Genomic DNA, 13,938 nt, shown 5'->3' on the forward strand with positions numbered 1-13,938 from the left:
TTCGTCTTATCCCCACACACTCCCATCAGTAATGTTCTTATTAACTTCTATCAACATGTAAAACCTTTACGATAATAATAAAACGATCACAGGATGTCTTGTGTGTCGGAAAAGTTATAGGCCAATTAAATTGACGCAGATTTGGAATAAGTTTAATGTTCCGTTTGAGTGCCTTATTCAGTTATTTTAGTTATTCAGTTAGGTTAGTTATTTTAATATATAATGACAGCTCAAATATTTAAGTATTATAAGTAAGTTAAATATAAATTTAATTTGTTTTCTTTTGCTTTTTAGGTTTAACAGCGCGAAAGCGAAACCGTTCCAAGTATTCCTGGCGTACGCGCGTGCTGCTGGTTGAGAATCACTGTTGCTTAGTAACGGGGTAATCTGTTGACCAGCGAATAGTCCAGTAGACAAAAATGTGCAACACAAAAGATAATCTTTATGTTTGTGAAGAAAATAAAGTTGTCTATAATAACAAGTTGAATAACGCACTTCACTAAATATACTCAACAAATAATAAATCTTGAAATGGAAAGTTTTCTCCTGACCCCACAAGGAGTTTATTACTCACCTAAAAATTCACAACGCTGTATTGAAATCACATCTCTGTACCGGACGTCGCTGTTTGTGAAGTTTTTCTTAACAAAATATTTGTGTATAGCCCGGTTTCATGCTTTTGGCGCGTCTGCAGCTCGGTTGTTCTGGTTTTGCCCAAAATGTGAGGGGCACAAAAGGACCTGCGGCCCCGCCTCCATCCAGCCAGCCAACAAAGAGCCTGAGACTCACTGATGCATGCATGCATACTGCAGACAACAGAGCAGATCACACAGTCCCATATCACACTCTGATGAATGCTGCATCACACCCAGTATACACGCATCAGTGCATGTGCAGTAGGCTATACACTGACAACAACTTTTGTTTTTAAATGTAAACTTTTAAGTTTTGAAAAGCTGGTGTGCGCCATGTATTTCAGTGTTTACAGTATTCATTTTCGTGTGATTTGCATCAAACTCGCTCTATTCGCGCACGTTCATGTCTCGCTGGTCAACACCGCCACCTGCCGGACGCGCTCTGAACTGCAGCTCTAAACTTTCATATGCATGTAAACATCAGAAAATGTATCTAACAAGTGCGAATTGAGCGACCTAAATCAGTAAAAGAGAGACTCTTTGGGACGTCCTGGAGATAAAATGTCCGCTAAATGAGTCCAAAGATGGGCAAACACATCCTCAAACACACACACATTTAACAGCAAACAGAGAAATCTCACAAACACACACTTACTGTTCGCTACACAAACCTTTTATCCTTTTAGATTTTCACCAAGCCATTAATTTGTATGTATTTAACATTTTTATTTTATTTAATATATATATATATATATTTTAAGACTGCTGGCAGCTTCCCACCTGTGATTTTAGGACATCACATATGTTTATCATAATAACCTTAACGCATTTTAATAAAAGACTTATGGTTTATATTCCTTATACAGCAAGTATTTGCTGTATAAAATACAGCAAATACTTTTTTTTGATGAATTTATTGGATTATTTTTGTTAATCCGAATAATTTAAGTAGCATAAATCATTAAAACTTTTATCAGTTTTGTTAATTTTACTATTGACTTGTATTGGAAAAGTAATACTAAAGAAGTGTAACGCCTAGAAAGATCAATATTTGTGTGTTGACAAACAGCTCACACACAGAGAGAGATTGGAGCAGCTCCCCGTCAGCTGGTGATACGCGTCTCACGCGTGCGGGACAGTGACGCGGGGGTCACGCCGCACATGAGTCCGTCACATGAGCGCGTCAATGTCAGAAGTGACGGGGAAAGATCTCAGCGTCGGTCTACAGGAGAGAGTCCTCTGATTCTGTGAGTTTATCTCTCTTTTATTCTATGTGCATGGATAGTTAATAATTAACAAAACAAGTAATATGAATATATGTAAAACTACAAAGAATGGCTGTTTATGCATTTAACTTAATATTCTATTAATCAGCAAAAATAGTCCTATGGTTGTTGTAAAAAAACCCATTAATTCTTATAATAAATAAAGGTCCCAAAGAGGAGTTTTCACAGCGATGCCATAGAAGAACATTATTTGGTTCCCCAAAGAACCTTTCAGTGAACAGTTCTTAAATGAACCATGTTTTCCACATTACAACCTAAATTTTTCCAACCTTTTGTGGAATGGACCATTTCCATGGATGTTAAAGGTTCTTCATAGAACCATCAATGCCAATAAAGAAACTCTTATTTTAAGAGTGTACTTTGGAATACCATGTTATATCAGAAAATACCATAGTATTACTATCTGATGCATCACGGTTCCATGGTATTGCTACAGTACTTTTTTATGTCCACAATAAAGTACTGTATAGCAGAACCATTCAGTAAGTGTATTGTGTTTATTTATTTAGGCGTATTAATTCATTTATTTACCTTAGCAATGTATTCCTTTGTTCCAAAGGGGATTGAGTTTACCTATAATAATAATCAGTAAGGTTTGGCACCAAGAATTTAAGAAATTACTGATTTATTTCATACACACAAACGGAGTAATGCACATGTGCATGCCACGCCACAGGCAGTCACACTTCCAGTCTAACAGGAGTCCGGGAGCTGACTCTGTGTTCCGAAAGAGAAGCAGCCGTTTACAGGAGGATCCTGTGTCCCGAAATATTTGGAGCGTTTGGAGTGGAAATGAGCTCTCTTTAAAAGTGCTGGCACACCAGATCCTGCCAGTTTCCACATGCAATGGCACTATAGCGAAAGAGGGAATGATTCTGAAGTGTTCAGCTGAAATTAGCCTGCAGAAGGAAACGGAGAGCTGTTGAGTTTCTGCTGTGTGTCTCACACCTGCTTCTGTGCAGCCCTGGCTATTTCCACTGGGGCAGGTGCTGGAGGGGCAGGCCGGTGTGGTGGGGTATATTTAGACCCCCCCATTTCTGCCCTTCAACTCCCGTAACCGCCCCTCCCGCCACCAGCCGTCCCAACAGCTGAAAAATAAATATCAGCTGTCAGTGTCAGGGAAAAAGCTTTGCTGGCATGAAGGTGGAAATGCATCAGAATTACATGCAGTATAAATGAGATTTTAATGAGAGTTGAGATATTTGTCATGTGCTGGAAGTTGTCACCAGGTTTGTTCTGTTTAAACTGATTTAACTCAGATGGTTCACATCAGAGTTGTTGGTCAAGTGCAAACACACGGATAGGACTTTAGTTTACTCGCGCATTCCCCCACTGTTTGTTCTTAAGACTTAGTAAATAACACATCAGTGCTGAGAGTCCAAACTGTGAAATATCCCTACTGAGAGCAGTGCTGCTGATACACATGTGAAACTCTTTGTATGACAGTTCATTTCAGCTGATCTGATCTATTATTTATGTAGTTGCAGAATATGCAAATTTTATTACTTTATATAGTTCAAAATGTCAACTTTCATAGGTGAGGTGGTCTCGTCTCACTCTGTGTTTCAGTGACTGCATGAAAAAGTTGACAAAATGTCCACAACATTTTGAATGCACTTACTATCAAATTCTTCATATATTCTTCTTTCTCTCCCAAGGCTACAACATAATCATGACATTATCAGTCTCTTGATGGGTCTCAGGAACTCATAACTGATCAGAGGAGCTTTTGAGGTAAGAGAAGGTTTCTAGAAACTATAGAACATGTAATTTTATTGCATAATGCCTATTAGATTAATGGTCTTGTATATTAAAGTTTAAACCCATGCTAAATTATACTTTATGATACAACAAAACAATAATATAATATAATATACTGTTCAAAAGTTTGGGGTCAGTAAGAATAATAAAAAATAATACAACTTTTATTCAGCAGACGCATTCAATTGATCAAAAGTAACAGTAACTGTTTTTAACATTGATAATAATAATAAATGTTTCTTGAGCAGCAAATCAGTATATTAGAATGATTTCTGAAGGATCATGTGACACTGAAGACTGGAGTAATGATGCTGAAAATTCAGCTTTTGGAATAAACTAGATTTTGAAATATATTCAAATAGAAAAGAGTTCATTTAAATGTTAAACATCATAAATAAAATGCTCTTGATGTTCTGAAAATAAGACAATATTATAATTGTTTAAAGGGACAGTTCACTCACTTACTCACCCTCATGTCGTTCCAAACCCGTAAGACTTTCGTTAAATCTGTTCATCAAAAGCAATCAAGTCTCTTCAGAAAATGTTGATTAAATCACTCAATTCATATGGATCAGTTTTACTTTAAGGACTTTCTGAAGCGTCAAAGTGTCAGTTGCGTAGCTGTCTATGGAGGGACAGAAAGCTTTTCAGATTTCATCAACAAGATCTTCATTTGTGTTCTGAAGATGAACGAAGGTCTTACGGGTTCAGAACGACATGAGGTTGAGTAATTAAAATTTTTGGGTGAACTAACCCTTTAAAGCTTTCTAAAGAAGTAGGCTGTTTTTCCAGATTTGTGATTGGACTTGTCTCCCCGTGTGGTTGTTTTATATAGAGCGCTTCAGCAATCAGCACCTGTGCAGACACCTGTGAGCAGGCCGTCCTGCCTGTGTCTGTATGGATGGGAATGGCAGCATCAGCTGTCCGTGGGAATCATTCACACACAACATGGAAACACATTGTGATCGTTGTCACAACGGTCCTGCTCTTTAGTGCTCCATCAGGTAAAAGTATTCCAGTTCTATTTAAATTCACACACACACACACAAAATAACATTTAGTTTGAGTTAACAAAAACAAGACTGCATAACATTTATTTACATGCCACATATTTTATTTAATAAATATGATAGCTTAAATGCCTCAAAACAGGTGGGAAGTACCTAATTACAAATACTTTCGTTACAGTAACGTTACTTGAGTAGATTTTTTTCTACTTTCTTGAGTATAATTAAATTGTGGTACTTGAGTTGAATAAAAATAGGCTAAAGTATTCAACTTCGCTACATGTATTTTTCACCAAAAGTACAAACAAAGTACTTTGACAGACAAAGGTGCCGACGGAGCACCAGGGCAAGCTGACATTTGACAGACACTTTTCAAACTTCTGCGGTGGAGCCCTGAGCTTCAGCCAATAACAGACAGATCTGAAGCAGTTTAGCCAATAACTGACAGGTTTAACTCGGGCGCAAAACCAATCAATACTTCCAGTTCGACTGTGGGGCGGGGCGTTTAAACCGCGCTTTGACATTCAATCACTGGCGCTCGTGCCGTGCTTTCAATCAGAATCGCTAAACGCTTCAATACCATACCCCACTTTTTTATTCATACTGTTGTAAATCTCTCTTTTTTTTATCACACCTCCATTTATATGATCTTACCTGGACTTACTTTTCAAAATGAGTAAAACAATCGCTCTTGACAACAGGGAAAGCTAGTATGTTTGCTTAGCATATTACCGTCAAACACTACAATTTATGAGTTTAATATAATTTTTTGTTCAAAATCACCATACATGTCAGTCGTGTTTGAAATTACTTCTGTGGTTTCATGTTTCTCTTCTTAAACAGAGTGAGAATACATTTATAATTAAATTATATGATACAGGCTATGTTGATTAGCATTGCATTAAAGGGTTCACCCAAAAAATTTAAATTAGCCCATGATTTACTCACCCTCAAGTCCTCCTAGGTGTATATGACATTCTTCTTTCAGACGAATACAATCGGAGTTATATTAAAAAAATGTCCTGGCTCATCCAAGCTTTATAATGGGAGTGCATGGCTGGAAAAAATTTGAAGCCCAAAAAAGTGCATCCATCCATGATAAAAAAATAATCCACACGGCTCCAGTGGGTTAATAAAGGCCTTCGGAAGTGAAGCAATGAGTTTTTGTAAGAAAACCCATATAATCTATAATAACTAGCTTCCGCCAGACGACCGTACGCATACTTACGCAAGAGAAACCCGTGGCGCATGCATGACATGGGATGTAAGGAGTATCGTAAGCTTAGATGCCTCTCGCGGTTTAAACAAATAGGGCTGTGCAACAAACTGAAGCTCCTCTTCTATTATATAGAAATCCTCCGACATTTCTCTTCAAAATTGCTAATTCGCGACTAGGGTTTTGTTTTGCTCTTACCTCTGAGCTTCCACGTTCGTCATTACGCTGTGCGCGGTCAGTCTTCACCGTAAATCGATGCGTACGGCCATCTGGCGGAAGCTAGTGATTATAGTTTATAAAGTTTTAAATATGGGTATTTTCCTTACACAAACGCATCGCTTTGCTTCAGAAGGCCTTTATTAACCCCCTGGAGTAAAAGTGGAGCACTTTAATCATGGATGGATGCACTTTTTTGGGCTTCAAATTTTCTCCAGTCATTCACTGCCCTTATAAAGCTTGGAAGCATTTTTTTATATAAATCTGATTGTATTCGTCTGAAAGAAGAATGTCATATACACCTAGGATGACTTCAGGATCAGTAAATCATGGGCTAATTTTCCTTTTTGGGTGAACTATCCCTTTAAAGACATACATCATTCTTATGAAAATACCTGAGATAGCTTGATGAACACAGATATATTATCGCTATCATGTGTTTGTCTTAATGTTTCATCAGTCAAAACGTCTCTATTTGCATGTCATTATGTCCATATAAGGCATTTCCTGACTCCTATAATGAGTGAATTCTGGAAATTTGGCCACTTTTAACATCTAGGTGAAATAATGTATTTGTTTTTTCCCTACAGTGTGTGCACAGTGTCGAATCTTGCGATGCAACTCAGATTTCGTGGCTGCGACTCTGGAGATGGGCGTCATTGGAGGTGGAGGTAAAGAGGGTGCTAATGCTGGCTACTGCAGCGCCCTGCGATCCTACGCTCTCTGCACTCAGCGGACGGCCCGAGCGTGCCGTGGAGACCTGGCGTACCACTCTGCCGTGCAGGGCATCGAGGACCTGCTCATCCAACACCGCTGCCCCAAAACCGGCCCCACAGCTCAGCCGCGGCCCCTGCCCCCGTTCCCAGGGGACGGATGCTTCTATGAGAAGGGGTTTATGCAGAGGGAGGGCCGGGCCCCTGAGTACCTGCACTGCGGGGTGTTTGGAGACCCTCATATCCGCACCTTTAATGACGAGTTCCAGACGTGTACAGTACAGGGCGCCTGGCCTCTCATAGACAACCAGTACCTGTACATCCAGGCCACCAGCACGCCCACTAGAGGGAGCTCTTACACCACCATACTCACAAAGGTGTGGAAAAATCACATTTACATTTATCCTCTTCTATAACTTATAATCATATAATAATATAAAATTACCCTGGAATTATTCATTTAATAACACTTATTTGTATTGTATTTGTAATTACTATTTTTTAGGGATGAGTTGTATGTAGGCTAACTCATTATTTTAAATAAACCTAAGGTTTATAGATGGTGGACTACATTGCTGCTAGTATTTGCAAAAACTCCAGTTATTTCTAATTAGAGGGTGACACGGGAGTGGATTTTCAAACCTCTCCCGTCCCACTCCCACAAAAAAAATCCTGTCCCGTCCCAATCCCACGAAAAAACATCCAATCCCGTCCCAATCCCAGAAGAATGACTCCTATTCCCTCCCACTCCCGTGTTGTGTTTTTTTGACCGGAATCTGTCAGTTACAGTAAAAAAAAATGCATCACAATAAGTGTATTGTGATTGTCACTAACATTTTAGTAACTAAACTGATTTTTATTAGGTTTAGTGACAACATGTTACAATGTTTACATGGTACAATTTCTGGTAAGCTACGCTTTTTTATTATTTCAATTCAATTCAATTATTGTGATTTGATATAATATTGACTCATTTGGATAAATATTAGGTAGGCTACACAAGATAGGCGTTATTTTTTCTCAAGAAAAACTCACCTAATGCTGTAAACATACAGAGAGCCCTATCAGCTGGTAGTAGGCTATTATTTAAGGTTAAAAATAACTCAAATTAAATATAATGCGTTTTTTTATTATTATAATAACAACTTTATTTAATGATACAAGTAAAAATATAATAAATGTGTAATATAGAACACATATTTAGCAAAATACTCTCTATAGCTTTTTTTTTTCTTGCCAACTACGTGCTATATTATGTTCATTAAATGGCTTTCCTGAGGTAAATGTGACATAATTGTTCTCCAGCTATGTTATTGACCTCTTCACGCTGATGAAAAACACTGATTGATCGATATTATGTATGAGGAATATACATTTCGGTAAGTTGTACTGTATCTTTCAACAGTGTTCATTCGTCTTTATTAACTATTAGCTAGTAGAGATGATCGGTTCACGTGCGCTAGGGATCTGTCACGTAACATTTACAAGCGCCAAAACGGTATTTATTGTTTGAATTTCGTAATAAAATTGACAGAATCTGAGAGCTGAGATTTTTTTATATCATAAAGTAACCTGCTCTGTCTAGTCTGTCGGTCTCCGTGTCCTCTTTGCTTTGCGATTTTTCTGTGCGTGAGAAAATGGATGTAATGTGTGGCGTGAGAGCGTGTGAAAAGCGTGTGTCTCATGCGTGTGTGGAGCACGTCATTCACTTTACCAGCCACACCAAAGCAAACAGGAGAGCATGAAGAGAAAGGGCAAATATAATTTAGTTCAAAATTTAAATATAGAGTTTATTTATATAAACTGTATATTTGTGTATAAAGTTGGGTATAATCGTTTTATTACGATTCCCGGTCCCGCCCACTCCCGCTGATATTTTTTTCCTGTCCCGTCCCAATCCCGTGATTAATAGTGATTTTGTTTCCCATCCCGCGGGATTCCCGAAAAAATGTCAGCCTCTATTTCCAATTATCCAGTTACTATTTCCAATTATTTCTGCGACGTCGCGGCTGAAAAAAACACCTTACAAAGTGTGACATTGATAATCTCAGGTGCTGTCTGTGGTCCGTATTTAATGTTAAAAGCGTCTAATGTGAGTTTGAATATAATTTTGTGTGCTCTTTATAGCCATACTGAAAACAATGGATAATTCACCTCAGATCTTGAAAATAAATTAAAGGGAAAAAGAATGTTCAAACTGTAAACTCAATGTGAACAAACAAGTGTATTCTATGACAATGATTACTTCCGTCACTCAGTATGTAGTTTTAATAATGTTAAAAGGATGTAGGCCTAATATTAATTGTAGCCTACTTATCCATTTAGTTGCGAGTGCTCCAAGTAGTAGTGCAGTGCACTTGCAGAGAGACTCCGCCCACACAATCTTCTGATTGGCTGTGATTTTTGATTGATTTTGTCATCTTATAATTGTGTCGTCTGGTGTGGACACTGGACAGACAAATTCGTTGTTGCTGGAATCTTATCACATCGTGTCTGGTTAGGACACAGTGTAGCCTATCAGTTTTGTTTGACACTCATCATCAACAACTGTGAAACATTTCTGAGAAAACACTAAACCGTGTCTACACCAGACCCAACACAACAAAAGCAAATAGAACCCCTTATAATGAGTGATGCTGTCTACACTGAATGCTGTGCTGATGTAAACTGATGTCTCATTCTATTTCTGACGTACTCCCAAGCGCAACTTGTGCAACTTCTGACACAAAAGACAATGAATTTGCAATGGTCGCTTTATCGCATCCAGTGTGGACAGCTTCTAGCTGTTGCGGTGTGAATAGCGCTTCCAGTGTAGACATGGTTAGTTGCTAAAAGTCAGAGACAGATTTTGAGCAGTCGGAGTTGACAGATTTCACAGAAAATCGCATAGAAATTGGCACAGACTCAGATTTTTTTTAGCTTCAGACTATGATTTTGTCCAGTCAGAGAATATCTTTGATATTTTGAGCTGATATTAGAAGATGTATTGTTTTCAGAAATATTGGTAATCCTCATCTCGTGCTCATACTTTTGATTATAATACATTGCATCCAGTCAGGCCACAGGTGGTTGCGTACAGTCCAGCCGTAAAAGTTAAAATATTTAAATGCAACTGACGCTCAAATCGGACCCGTTAGGTTTGAGATCTGTGCTGTTGGTCTTGATTCTAAGGAGTAGGCTTACATTAGATAGTTTCTGCTTTAATTTAATATGATTTACTGGCTTTATGCTACTTTTGGGAGCACCAGCAGTTTGCCTGGAAACAAGATGCGATTATGAATTAGCTGATGCAGTTGCACTTTTGAAGAAGAACCAATCAGTGGATTTGCCAGGTTACTGCAGCATCAAATCGGTAAAAGATACACATTTTTTATTTGAGACTTATTAAGTAGATTCATTCTGTTTTATTTAAGAGTTATGGCTTTAAAATAATCTGCACGTATTAGTTTTGAAATGTTATTAGAAATTTTTAGTTATTTTGTTATTAGAAAAAGGCTTATTTTTATTAGTGCATTTTGTACAGCCAGTTGATAACTGATGATGCTGTGCAATAAAAGAAAAAGAAAAAGAATTCTATCCAGTGGTTTGATCAGCTGATTCAGAGGACTCCTTCCCTAAAGCGTATAAAACCAAAACAAACTGTTGGCCTTTTTACATGCTGGTCAGACATTCTCTTATTGTTTATGTTTGGGATTCCCTAACCCTATAGTAAGTACATGTATTTAATTAATATTACTCGGTACTTCAAAGTATAATTACACTGTAACAAAGACACCTTAAAATAAAGTGTAACCAAAATATTATGGAACAATGTAGATGTTTCAAGAGTGGGATTTTATGGCGACCTTTCAGGGAACAGTTATTAAAAGTGGAAAGGTTTCATGAATGTTAAAGGTTCTTCACTGAATCACAGATGCCTTTATCTTTAAGAGCGTACATGAAGCTATCTGTTAAAACACTCCACATTTTCAGTCAGTCCTTAAACACAAACACTTTTTATTGCCATATTAAAGGCTCCAGCGTTACTTTATCAACAGCCAATCTTAATAAAGACTGTTCTTATTCCCTTATACGAGCCTGTCCAGCTGAGAGGGAGATAACACACTTGTCTTCTTTCAGCGCTGCTGTTCAGTGCTTTCAAACACATTGGGTTGAGGTAATGATATTCTACAGCCTGACATCTAATGATGAATTGCGATGAATAATTAATAGGACATGCATAATGGGATATGTGCACGGATTTAGAATCGCTCCTGTTTTAATGTCCCGCAGCTGACATTTCTCGGGTCTGTTTCCTCATCAGATCACGGTTATCTTGAAGAACTGGCGTGAATGTGCAGAGCTGCAGGTATATCAAGCAGAGCTGGATAACGTTCCCCCGGCGTTCGTGGACGGTTCTGTGACCAGCGGCGATCGCAGAGGGCACCAGAGCCTGCGCGTTCACTCTCACGACCCAGGCCGACACGCTGAGATCTGGGCGACTCACATCGGGACGACTCTAGTGGTGCGTCAGGTCGGCCGGTCGCTGAGTCTGTCCGTGCGCTCGCCTCGTGCGATCGTGGAGTCCTATACACCCGAGCAGGACCTGCAGTTGTGCGTATGGGGGTGTCCGGTCTCACAGCGCCTGGAGATGCCACACGCTCACCCGTCCTCGCCTGCGTACTCGCACTGCTCCTCATTGCTTCCGGTGCGGGATGTGTATTTCCAGGCTTGCCTGTTTGACCTACAGGTCTCCGGGGACGTGAACTCCAGCGCATCAGCTGTGGCTGCTCTAGAGGACGCTCGTGCGATGATCTCTGACCCTGATAGGGTTCACCTGCTGACGGACAGGGCAGGTACTAACCCTCCGTCACTGCCGGTGGTGCTGGCCTTAAGCGTCCTCACAGAGACACTCAGACACACTATTTTGGGCCCAGTGTGACATCAAAAACACTGCACTAAAGCAGGCCTTGTGTGATATTTAAAGGGTATTTATACTATTGTTCAATGTTTACATCTCAGTGGTTTGGAGGCTTGGGTTTTGGCTGTCTGGAACGGCCTTGTTAAGAAGAATTTTATTGTGTTTGTTTCAGTGTTAAACGCACATGTGTGTGAATTATAAATGTAACATATTTGTGAAGATTTTTAGCAGGATAAACTTGAATAACCTTTGCAAAAATGTAAATATGAATGATATTTGCTCATGCAGCTCGTGTATGTTTTCTCAAAGGTGGATTAACTTTATGCAGGAGTGTATTTATAATAAAGAAGAAATGTAAAATATTTCCACAGAGCTGGTTATTGTCATATGCTGGCCTACAAAGTATTAATTAATGAAGGTCATCAGGGTTATTCATGTTTTTTTAGGGCTGCCAAAGTTACCTGAAATTATTTAAATATATTTTGGTAACACTTTACAATAAGGTCTCATTCATTAACATTAGTTAATGTATTACCTAACATGAACTAACAATGAGCAATACATTTGTTACAGTATTTATTAATCTTTGTTAATGTTAGTTAATAAAAATGCAGTTGTTCATTGTCTGTTCATGTTAGTTCACAGTGCATTAACTAATGTTAACAAATAATTTTGATTTTAAGAATGTATTTGTAAATGCTGAAATAAACAAGATTAATAAATGCTGCAGAAGTATTGTTCATTCCTAGTTCAAGTAACCTGTTAACTAATGAAACCTTATTGTAAAGTGTTACTTATATTTTTAATAGCGATTAATCGATTTGACTAAAGGAAACAAAGTAATACAAAAATAAATTCAGGATCTAAATTGAACTAAAACTAATTGTATTTGTTTTTCAAGTCATTTTATTACTTTATTAATTTTCCCATTATCACATTTATTTATTTATTTTGAATTTCTGCAGGTTTGGGCCTCCGTATTGGTGTCATGAACATGTTTTTCAGTGTGTTAACAACAATAACACTGGAGACGTACTGTAGAATAAAGCAGTTCATGGCAAATTGCAATAATAATCACTTTCTCAAAACTAAAATAAAGAGTATTGAATCATTTTCCTGTCAAACTAGTTCTTATGATTTCAGAACATTATGGATATATGTGTCTGAGAAATTTACCATGAGAATCAATGATTCTTTTCAGTAATTTTTCTCTCATAGATCTTCATTGCCCAGAAACTCCTACCTAAAGCCAGTGGAAGACCATGATCATGGATCTGTGGTATTCTCTGTTCGCATCTGTTGTTTAAAGTTAAAACCATAGTTTTCAGCAGGTGTGAGATGGAGGCTGTAGATTCATCTGTTTGAGGATCACAGGTGATGGAGGTTTCACTCCTTGTGAATTATCAAATATTGGTGGCTGATTCTGAGTCTTTCACACTTGTGTGACTCTGAATGGTGTTCGTTTGGATGAGCTTGAGTGTTTATATTATATTAGTCTGTGTTATGTAACTTAAAACTGTCTTTTCCCTGCACTCTTACCTTAAAAGTACCATTCATTATAGTTTATGCTAGTTTTATGTTCATATGATATAATATAGGATGGAACAACAGGTGTTAAAAAGTACTCTACAGACAGCCATTCATAACAGAGGGAGTTGAGCAATATCCCACACTCTTCGGACAGGATTGTAACTCTGGAGATGGATGGACAGCATAATGAATGAGGTAAGCAGCTGTTTGTTTAGGCTCCTCCGATCACTGTGATGACAGATGAACAGGGTTATATAATCAGACTCCTCCTAAACTTTTTGTAGGGGCTCATGCAATGAAGTGTTTTGGATCAGTCAGCAGATGGCAGTGCTCATCCAATCAGAACAGTCCATGTGAATAGTCTTTCTGTAACACACGTTTCGGAGCATGTGGACTGTTCATGGTTGCATTCGTTTAGTCATCTCTGATGACCACTGTACATGTCTAATCTGTCAGATATCTCTTAGTTATCATAAGAAAGCTCTCAAAATACCACAAATACACTGCAATTCAATGTATTTGGACATGTACCAGGGTACCATGTTACAATGTACATTTTCTGGTTATGGACCAGGGCAATACCGTGGTATTTTGGATATGCACCAATACAATAACATGGAATTTTGGACATGTGCAAAGGCAATATTGTGGTTTTTGGCCATGAACCAGGTTAT

General features: G+C 38.3%; 1 protein-coding gene across 1 annotated transcript; it reads left to right on the forward strand.

Annotated features, from left to right (window-relative positions):
* Positions 1-1,711: 1,711 nt before the first annotated feature.
* hjv (hemojuvelin BMP co-receptor) lies at positions 1,712-12,096 on the forward strand. Its single transcript, XM_084089138.1, has 5 exons — positions 1,712-1,882; positions 3,580-3,655; positions 4,518-4,686; positions 6,712-7,211; positions 11,138-12,096. The coding sequence occupies exons 3-5, from the start codon at positions 4,584-4,586 to the stop codon at positions 11,753-11,755; spliced, it is 1,221 nt and encodes a 406-aa protein (XP_083945264.1). The 5' UTR covers positions 1,712-1,882; positions 3,580-3,655; positions 4,518-4,583; the 3' UTR covers positions 11,756-12,096.
* Positions 12,097-13,938: the final 1,842 nt, after the last annotated feature.

The sequence above is a fragment of the Abramis brama genome, assembly GCF_963993115.1.
Source record: "Abramis brama genome assembly, chromosome: 17".
Lineage (NCBI taxonomy): Eukaryota > Metazoa > Chordata > Actinopteri > Cypriniformes > Leuciscidae > Abramis > Abramis brama.

Coding starts and splice junctions, on each gene's coding strand:
- hjv (XM_084089138.1), top strand. CDS start 4,584: ATGGGAATGGCAGCATCAGCTGTCCGTGGGAATCATTCACACACAACA. Junction 4,687..6,711: donor GCTCTTTAGTGCTCCATCAG/GTAAAAGTATTC, acceptor TTTTCCCTACAG/TGTGTGCACAGTGTCGAATC. Junction 7,212..11,137: donor ACACCACCATACTCACAAAG/GTGTGGAAAAAT, acceptor TTTCCTCATCAG/ATCACGGTTATCTTGAAGAA.